The sequence below is a fragment of the Sebastes umbrosus genome, unplaced genomic scaffold, assembly GCF_015220745.1.
Source record: "Sebastes umbrosus isolate fSebUmb1 unplaced genomic scaffold, fSebUmb1.pri scaffold_113_arrow_ctg1, whole genome shotgun sequence".
Taxonomy (NCBI): domain Eukaryota; kingdom Metazoa; phylum Chordata; class Actinopteri; order Perciformes; family Sebastidae; genus Sebastes; species Sebastes umbrosus.
This window is the reverse complement of record NW_023618448.1, coordinates 80,001-90,000: the sequence shown is the minus strand read 5'-3', so window position 1 is coordinate 90,000 and position 10,000 is coordinate 80,001. Positions and strand designations below refer to the sequence as shown.

Below are 10,000 nucleotides of genomic sequence, written 5' to 3'. Positions count from 1 at the left end.
TTAACATGGCGTACCACCGGTACCACCGGGTTAACATGGCGTACCACCGGGTTAACATGGCGTACCACCGGTACCACCGGGTTAACATGGCGTACCACCGGGTTAACATGGGGTACCACCGGGTTAACATGGCGTACCACCGGTACCACCGGGTTAACATGGGGTACCACCGGGTTAACATGGCGTACCACCGGGTTAACATGGCGTACCACCGGTACCACCGGGTTAACATGGCGTACCACCGGGTTAACATGGGGTACCACCGGGTTTACATGGGGTACCACCGGGTTAACATGGCGTACCACCGGTACCACCGGGTTAACATGGGGTACCACCGGGTTAACATGGGGTACCACCGGGTTTACATGGGGTACCACCGGGTTAACATGGCGTACCACCGGGTTAACATGGGGTACCACCGGGTTAACATGGGGTACCACCGGGTTAACATGGCGTACCACCAGGTTAACATGGCGTACCACCGGGTTAACATGGGGTACCACCGGGTGTACATGGGGTACCACCGGGTTAACATGGCGTACCACCGGGTTAACATGGGGTACCACCGGGTTAACATGGGGTACCACCGGGTTAACATGGCGTACCACCGGGTTAACATGGGGTACCACCGGGTTAACATGGGGTACCACCGGGTTAACATGGCGTACCACCAGGTTAACATGGCGTACCACCAGGTTTACATGGGGTACCACCGGGTTAACATGGCGTACCACCGGGTTAACATGGGGTACCACCGGGTTAACATGGGGTACCACCGGGTTAACATGGGGTACCACCGGGTTAACATGGCGTACCACCAGGTTTACATGGGGTACCACCGGGTTAACATGGGGTACCACCGGGTTAACATGGCGTACCACCGGTACCACCGGGTTAACATGGGGTACCACCGGGTTAACATGGCGTACCACCGGGTTAACATGGCGTACCACCGGTACCACCGGGTTAACATGGCGTACCACCGGGTTAACATGGGGTACCACCGGGTTTACATGGGGTACCACCGGGTTAACATGGCGTACCACCGGTACCACCGGGTTAACATGGGGTACCACCGGGTTAACATGGGGTACCACCGGGTTTACATGGGGTACCACCGGGTTAACATGGCGTACCACCGGGTTAACATGGGGTACCACCGGGTTAACATGGGGTACCACCGGGTTAACATGGCGTACCACCAGGTTAACATGGCGTACCACCGGGTTAACATGGGGTACCACCGGGTTTACATGGGGTACCACCGGGTTAACATGGCGTACCACCGGGTTAACATGGGGTACCACCGGGTTAACATGGGGTACCACCGGGTTAACATGGCGTACCACCGGGTTAACATGGGGTACCACCGGGTTAACATGGGGTACCACCGGGTTAACATGGCGTACCACCAGGTTAACATGGCGTACCACCAGGTTTACATGGGGTACCACCGGGTTAACATGGCGTACCACCGGGTTAACATGGGGTACCACCGGGTTAACATGGGGTACCACCGGGTTAACATGGGGTACCACCGGGTTAACATGGCGTACCACCAGGTTTACATGGGGTACCACCGGGTTAACATGGCGTACCACCGGGTTAACATGGCGTACCACCGGTACCACCGGGTTAACATGGGGTACCACCGGGTTAACATAGCGTACCACCGGGTTTACATGGTGTACCACCGGGTTAACATAGCGTACCACCGGGTTTACATGGTGTACCACCGGGTTAACATGGGGTACCACCGGGTTAACATGGGGTACCACCGGGTTTACATGGTGTGCCACCGGGTTAACATGGGGTACCACCGGGTTTACATGGCGTACCACCGGGTTAACATGGCGTACCACCGGGTTAACATGGCGTACCACCGGTACCACCGGGTTAACATGGGGTACCACCGGGTTAACATAGCGTACCACCGGGTTTACATGGGGTACCACCGGGTTAACATGGGGTACCACCGGGTTAACATGGGGTACCACCGGGTTAACATAGCGTACCACCGGGTTTACATGGAGTACCACCGGGTTAACATGGAGTACCACCGGGTTAACATGGCGTACCACCGGGTTTACATGGAGTACCACCGGGTTAACATGGAGTACCACCGGGTTAACATGGCGTACCACCGGGTTAACATGGAGTACCACCGGGTTAACATGGTGTACCACCGGGTTTACATGGTGTACCACCGGGTTTACATGGTGTACCACCGGGTTTACATGGAGTACCACCGGGTTTACATGGGGTACCACCGGGTTAACATAGCGTACCACCGGGTTAACATGGGGTACCACCGGGTTAACATGGCGTACCACCGGTACCACCGGGTTTACATGGGGTACCACCGGGTTAACATGGCGTACCACCGGGTTTACATGGAGTACCACCGGGTTAACATGGCGTACCACCGGTACCACCGGGTTTACATGGGGTACCACCGGGTTAACATAGCGTACCCCCGGGTTTACATGGAGTACCACCGGGTTTACATGGAGTACCACCGGGTTTACATGGGGTACCACCGGGTTTACATGGGGTACCACCGGGTTTACATGGAGTACCACCGGGTTTACATGGGGTACCACCGGGTTTACATGGTGTACCACCGGGTTTACATGGAGTACCACCGGGTTTACATGGGGTACCACCGGGTTTACATGGTGTACCACCGGGTTTACATGGAGTACCACCGGGTTTACATGGAGTACCACCGGGTTAACGTGGTGTACCACCGGGTTAACGTGGCGTACCACCGGTACCACCGTGGCGTACCACCGTGGCGTACCACCGGGTTAACGTGGTGTACCACCGGTACCACCGGGTTTACATGGAGTACCACCGGGTTTACATGGAGTACCACCGGGTTAACATGGTGTACCACCGGGTTAACGTGGCGTACCACCGTGGCGTACCACCGTGGCGTACCACCGGGTTAACGTGGTGTACCACCGGGTTAACGTGGCGTACCACGACAGAGTCAACTGTTTATCATCTATCTATACACTATGTATTTATTTAAATATATATTTATACAAAACTATTAATGACTCAGGATCTGTTTACAAGTATGTAGAGGTGTATTATATAATGTTATATTATGTTATCTATATTATTAATAGTGACAGAGGAGAGGGAGAGATATGATATATAATATATAATATAACTTGAATGAGTCGCTGGTCTCTTTTTAGAAATAAAGTCTGTAAATAAGCGAGTTGTCAACACTGTGACAGTAGGCATTTGTGTGTGTGTGTGTGTGTGTGTGTGTGTGTGTGTGTGTGTGTGTGTGTGTGTGTGTGTGTGTGTGTGTGTACCGTGGTGCACGTGGTGCACGTGTTAATGTGAGCTTCACAGGACGGTCTATATGTGAGACTGATGGCTGGTCATGTGCAGAGAGAGCTGGAATAGATCCAGTATGTGCTGGTGACTGGAAGGGCTAGCATAGAAATAACTATATATATATATAGAATATAAAGATGTGTCAGACTGAAACCGTCCTCTATAGTACTATAATATAATCATTTTATTATATTCATTAGATTGAATCATCTTCATAGTTCTCTCTGTAGAGTCGTTGTATTTCATCTTGATGATATTTGACAGTTAGATAATTACAGCTCATATATTGTGATGTCACATTATATCATCATCACTGTGTTATGTTAAGCAGCTGATTAGTGGGTGTGGTGCATCATGGGATATGTGGTCTCTGTGGTCTCTCTGCAGCCGCGGGCGGTCAACGTGGACCTCCAGACGGACGCCACGCTGCAGGTGGACATCTCCGACGCTCTGAGTGAGAGAGACAAGGTCAAGTTCACCGTCCACACCAAGGTCAGACTCTTTATGTGTCTCTGTCTCAGAGACTAAAGGGGACACTTTGAAACTGGCTAGCTGCTAGCTGTTAGCTGCTAGCTGTTAGCTGCTTGCTGCTAGCTGTTAGCTGCTAGGTGTTAGCTGTTAGCTGCTAGCTGTTAGCTGCTAGGTGTTAGCTGTTAGCTGCTAGCTGTTAGCTGCTTGCTGCTAGCTGTTAGCTGCTAGGTGTTAGCTGCTAGCTGCTTGCTGCTAGGTGTTAGCTGCTAGCTGTTAGCTGCTAGCTGTTAGCTGCTAGGTGTTAGCTGTTAGCTGCTAGGTGTTAGCTGTTAGCTGCTAGCTGTTAGGTGTTAGCTGCTAGCTGTTAGCTGCTAGCTGTTAGCTGCTTGCTGCTAGCTGTTAGCTGCTAGGTGTTAGCTGTTAGCTGCTAGCTGTTAGCTGCTAGGTGTTAGCTGCTAGCTGCTTGCTGCTAGGTGTTAGCTGCTAGCTGCTAGCTGTTAGCTGCTAGGTGTTAGCTGCTAGGTGTTAGCTGTTAGCTGCTAGCTGTTAGGTGTTAGCTGCTAGCTGTTAGCTGCTAGCTGTTAGCTGCTAGCTGTTAGCTGCTTGCTGCTAGCTGCTTGCTGCTAGCTGTTAGCTGCTAGGTGTTAGCTGCTAGCTGCTTGCTGCTAGGTGTTAGCTGCTAGCTGTTAGCTGCTAGGTGTTAGCTGCTAGCTGTTAGCTGTTAGCTGCTAGCTGTTAACTGCTAGGTGTTAGCTGCTAGCTGTTAGGTGTTAGCTGCTAGCTGTTAGCTGCTAGCTGTTAGCTGCTTGCTGCTAGCTGTTAGCTGCTAGGTGTTAGCTGCTAGCTGTTAGCAGCCGGTGGGCAGAATGCTTAATAAGGGAGCTAACAGCTAACGTACGGAGGATCCATTGAGTTCTATCATGTTGTGTTCAGGTGTAATCTGGTAAAACGCCTCCGTCCTCTGAGACCTGATGTGAGTAGCGTAGTGATGATGTACTTCCTGTTTCCTCAGAGCACGCTGCCCAACTTCAAGCAGAACGAGTTCTCAGTGGTCCGACAGCACGAAGAGTTCATCTGGCTGCACGACTCCTTCGTTGAGAACGAAGAGTACGCAGGATACATCGTGAGAACCACACACACACACACACACACACACACACACACACACACACACACACACACACACACACACACACACTGATGATGATGATGATGATGGTGATGTTGTGTAGATCCCCCCCGCGCCTCCCAGACCAGACTTTGATGCGTCCAGAGAGAAACTGCAGAAACTGGGAGAAGGAGAAGGATCCATGACGAAGGAGGAGTTCACTAAGATGAAGCAAGAGCTGGAGGCGTGAGTCCTTCCCTACCTACCTGCCTACCAACCTGGCTGCCTACCTACCTACTTACCTACCTACCTGCCTACCTACCTACCTGCCTACCAACCTGGCTACCTGCCTACCTACCTACCTGCCTACCAACCTACCTATCTACCTACCTACCTACTTACCTACCTACCTAGCTACCTGCCTGCCTACCAACCTGGCTACCTACCTACCTACTTACCTACCTACCTGCCTACCAACCTACCTATCTACCTACCTACCTACTTACCTACCTACCTAGCTACCTGCCTGCCTACCAACCTGGCTACCTACCTACCTACTTACCTACCTACCTGCCTACCTACCTACCTGCCTAGCTACCTGCCTGCCTACCAACCTGGCTACCTACCTACCTACCTACCTACCTGCCTACCAACCTACCTACCTACCTACCTACTTACCTACCTACCTGCCTGCCTACCTGATGATCACACTTTGTGTTTTCAGAGAGTACCTGGCCATCTTTAAGAAGACTGTCGCCATGCACGAGGTCTTCCTGTGTCGCGTGGCGGCTCATCCTGTCCTCAGGAAAGACCTCAACTTCCACGTCTTCCTGGAGTACAACCAGGACGTGAGTCACTGCTGACACTTCTCACACCTCCAGTCACTTCTGACACTACAGGTGTCCATCCAGGTGAAGCCCACCAGTGAGCAGGTGAACTTTAAACAGAGCAACAGTGAGAGGTCTCACTCTGCTCCTGTTTTCTGAGCCAAAGTGTAAAATCCACTCAGGTGAGATCAGTTGAGATCAGGTGTGATCAGGTGTGATCATGAGATCTGTTGACTCTAGAGCTGGATGTTCTGTAAACACTCACACCTGTTTGACTTCATCACCTGAGCACAATTTACCTTCAGAAACTAAACATTAGTTTAGCTTCCTAGCTACCCACCTACCTACCCACAATGCAACCCACCTACCTACCCACAATGCAACCCATTGACATTAAGTGTAACTATCCTGTAAATGCATATGTTCAATTAAAATCCTGTGCACTTGTGTAACCTAACCCATGACAATGAACAATATACACTCACCGGCCACTTTATTAGGCACACCTGTTCAATTGCTTGTTAACACAAATAGCTAATCATCCAATCACATGGCAGCAGCTCAATGCATTACGTCATCTAGACGTGGTGAAGACGACTTGCTGAAGTTCAAACCGAGCATCAGAAAGGGGATTTAAGTGACTTTGAACGTGGCATGGTTGTTGGTGCCAGACGGGCTGGTCTGAGTATTAAACTGCTGATCTACTGGGATTTTCACCACAACCATCTCTAGGGTTTACAGAGAATGGTCCCAACAAGAGAACAGATCCAGTGAGCGGGGGTTGTGTGGACGGAAATGCCTTGTTGATGTCAGAGGTCAGAGGAGAATGGGCAGAGTGGTTGGAGATGATAGAAAGGCAACAGTAACTCAAATAACCACTCGTTACAACCAAGGTATGCAGAATACCATCTCTGAACGCACAACACGTCCAACCTGGAAGCAGATGAAGACCACCCGGTACTAGCAAGGTGTACCTAATAAAGTGGATACCACCCGGTACTAGCAAGGTGTACCTAATAAAGTGGATACCACCCGGTACTAGCAAGGTGTACCTAATAAAGTGGATACCACCCGGTACTAGCATGGTGTACCTAATAAAGAGGAAGACCACCCGGTACTAGCAAGGTGTACCTAATAAAGAGGAGACCACCCGGTACTAGCAAGGTGTACCTAATAAAGTGGATACCACCCGGTACTAGCATGGTGTACCTAATAAAGAGGAAGACCACCCGGTACTAGCAAGGTGTACCTAATAAAGAGGAGACCACCCGGTACTAGCAAGGTGTACCTAATAAAGTGGCCGGTGAGTGTATATGAACCATCATAATAAAACAAGTACATGCAACAAAGAAAAGAAAAAGACTTGCAAGTCCGAGGTTTGAATAAATCCTCACATTGAGAGTGAGTCCATCGAGGGCCTCCCGTCAGTGCAACAGAGAATACTCTGCACCGGTAATGTTCACAACTGTTCCCATGTGGCCGGTATAAAGATTCAGCTAGGCAGGCTCCAGGAGAAATGATATTAAGTACCTTAATAAACTGGCTGAAAGTAAAATAGCAGAGTGACCTCTTAGTTTAAACCAATATGACTTTGTCTGTGTTGTTTAGTGAAGCAGTGTTAACGCCCCGGTATCACTGTCAGTCTACTCAGAACTGGGCCGTCATTCAAGTGATTCATCGTGGAGGTGTATGGCTCCGTCCACTTACCGATAAGCCCCGTTATAATTACCCTTCAACGTATCACTCGTCAGCGCCGAATATTCCCGGGGAGGGGGGGGGGGGCGCGTTGAAAACTCCGTAGCCTCTCCCGTATCTGCTCTCGGTCCGCGGCCCGCACCTGCCTTCTCCCACGTTGCTAGTCTCCGCTGTTTCACCGCTGCAGAGTCGAGCTCCTTGACGGTTTCTATGGAGAATCCTCTCTTCTTCAAGTCTTTAGCCGCTTCTACCGCGATCTCGTAGGTGTGGGTACCGCTGTCAAAGAACCCCTTCAGTTTGGCTGGATGTGGCGTTTGGAAACGGATTCCTTTGGCTTTAAGTTCCGTCAGTATTTCCACATATGCCTTCCTTTTCTTGAAAATGTCGGAAGGATAATCTTGATGAAAATAGATCCTCTTCCCGTCGTAACGGACATCTATCTTTCTCCAAGCAGTATGCAGTATCTGTTCTTTCATTCTGAACTCGAGGAAGCAGATCACCAGTGATCTTGGTGGTGCATCGCTTGGAGGCTTTGGAGCGAGAGCCCGGGGACAGCGCTGTATTCCGAGGTCCATCTCCGTTATCGGCGGGCCAAGCTCCGACTTTATAAGCTTTGTCACAAACTCCGGTAGGTTGTTCCCCTCAGATCCCTCCGGCACGCCGTATATGCCGAGGTTGTTCCCCTCAGATCCCTCCGGCGCGCCGTATATGCCGAGGTTGTTCTGGCGAGAAAGAGCTTCTAAATCAGTTAGCTTAGCCTGCAGAGCCTCTTGAGTCTCCATCGTCTGAATAAGAGCCTCTCTCGCCGCTGCGTCCCGTTCTTCAATACCGGCGATGCGTTGTTCCGCCTCCGCCACTCTGACTTTGGTGGCCTGCAGGTCACCTGTAGCTTCTTTGAGTTTCTGGTTGATTTCTCCCCTAAACTCGTTCAGCTCTTTCTTTGTCTTCACAAAACGTGAGTGGGAATTCACTTAATCACTTTTAAGATCCGATCTGAGCGCCCGGATCTCATTGTAGATGGCCTGCATGTCCGAGCTAGCTAGCGCTTCGTTAGCTTTCCCTGTCTCGCTGTTGTTCCCGTGACTTTCTTCATCGCCGTAGATTTCCTCTGCTATTTCACCTTTCTCGCGTCTGGAGCCAGTTTTACCTTTACCCTTTTTTTGCTTTTCCCCTTCCATGTTATATTTCAGTTTAATTTGACATCTCAAGTTTGTACAAGGGGATTAAAACCCACTGATTGGGAGACGTTCTTTCGAGCAGCCATCTGCTTCAGCGCCACACCGGAAGTCCCAGAAAGGATCAGTTCTAACAGAAGCTGGAGACGGTTTAATGTTGTGATTCCGCTGCGTGTACAGTTCATGTTGTTGTCGTAGTGTGACCTCTGACCTCTGACCTCTCCTCTCTTGACAGCTGAGTGTCCGAGGGAAGAACAAGAAGGAGAAGCTGGAGGATTTCTTTAAGAACGTGGTGAAGTCGGCGGACGGCGTCCTGGTGGCCGGAGTCAAGGTGACCTTTCTGATCTTCTACCTGAGCTTCACGGTTTCACGTCTGTCGGGTTTCATCTGTATTTCTTGTTTGTCTGTTTGCAGGACGTGGACGACTTCTTCGAGCACGAGAAGACATTTCTGTTAGAATATCACAACAGAGTGAAAGACGCGTCGGCCAAATCGGACAGAATGATCCGCTCACACAAAAGTAAGATCCCAGCTCATTTTATAATGGAAAGATAACGCCTCACAGTCGCGTTGCCAGCAGCCCGTAGCCCGTCTGCTTCCAATCCTGCTGGTGACGCCAGATTATGTAGAAGACAAACGGTATTACAGACTGTAACCAGATTAACTGTTGAACAGACACCGACTCGTCAGTTTGAAGTGTTTAAAGAAACCAGATAACACAGGGACAGTCATTCCTGATATCCTTCGTCCGGCCGCCCCACATTCCAATGATCCGATCCCTAAAAACAGCCGAGGAGAGCCGACTAATATACCCCGTTAGGACACCACAAACACCAGCTGGAGCCGTGCTTATAAGGACTAGGGATGCACCGATACCACTGTTTTTCAGACCGAGTACAAGTACTGACATCTGGGTACTCTCTGATACCGAGTACCAATACGAGTACTTCTCTGTGCCTAAAGAGCCTCGTTAACAGCCAGCTGGAGGGTGTGAGCGACACACGGCAGGCTGGGGAGTCACGCATACGAGGCGGTGCGTCGCCACCGGCTCTAGGTCGGCTTGGAAAGGCTCAGGGAGAAGGTGGCTCGCAGCTGCAGCTTTACAGCGCTCCCCGCCCGGACTTCGCCGCACCGTGACGGGGCTCCCTGCTCCCGGCGCGACTGTCGACCAGGGTGGACTGTCCTCAGTGCGCATCAACCGCGTTGCGCCATGGCCCACGTGAAAGCCAGGGGTCTGTGGAGTTGTCGGCAACCGTGAGGACCCGAAAGATGGTGACGAGAGGTTAACGTCACGCTGCTGTAAAGTGGTATTGGTGCCGTTGTATCGGAGCTGTTTTGCGAGTACGAGTACATGAGCACAGTATCGG

The 10,000-nt window shown here is 51.0% G+C and overlaps 2 protein-coding genes and 1 long non-coding RNA gene across 3 annotated transcripts in view; 2 read left to right on the top strand and 1 right to left on the bottom strand.

The window, feature by feature from the left end:
• snx6 (sorting nexin 6) overlaps positions 1-10,000 on the top strand; it is a 15,570-nt gene that overhangs the window by 1,153 nt on the left and 4,417 nt on the right. The window contains exons 3-8 of the mRNA XM_037762930.1: positions 3,745-3,849; positions 4,841-4,951; positions 5,061-5,182; positions 5,661-5,784; positions 8,869-8,964; positions 9,048-9,153. Coding sequence (XP_037618858.1) covers positions 3,745-3,849; positions 4,841-4,951; positions 5,061-5,182; positions 5,661-5,784; positions 8,869-8,964; positions 9,048-9,153 — 664 coding nt within the window. The remainder of the gene's footprint in view (positions 1-3,744; positions 3,850-4,840; positions 4,952-5,060; positions 5,183-5,660; positions 5,785-8,868; positions 8,965-9,047; positions 9,154-10,000) is intronic.
• The window catches only part of LOC119484237, a 13,718-nt gene continuing 4,915 nt past the window's right edge, over positions 1,198-10,000 (top strand). Inside the window, exon 1 of the mRNA XM_037762929.1 lies at positions 1,198-3,288. Within this exon, the coding sequence (XP_037618857.1) occupies positions 1,212-2,954 (1,743 nt within the window). The 5' untranslated portion in view covers positions 1,198-1,211 and the 3' untranslated portion in view covers positions 2,955-3,288. The remainder of the gene's footprint in view (positions 3,289-10,000) is intronic.
• LOC119484240 lies at positions 5,068-5,746 on the bottom strand. The gene is made up of 3 exons (XR_005205931.1): positions 5,623-5,746; positions 5,535-5,574; positions 5,068-5,206 (listed from the first exon to the last, which is right to left on the bottom strand). It is a non-coding gene; the product is annotated as an uncharacterized LOC119484240 (long non-coding RNA).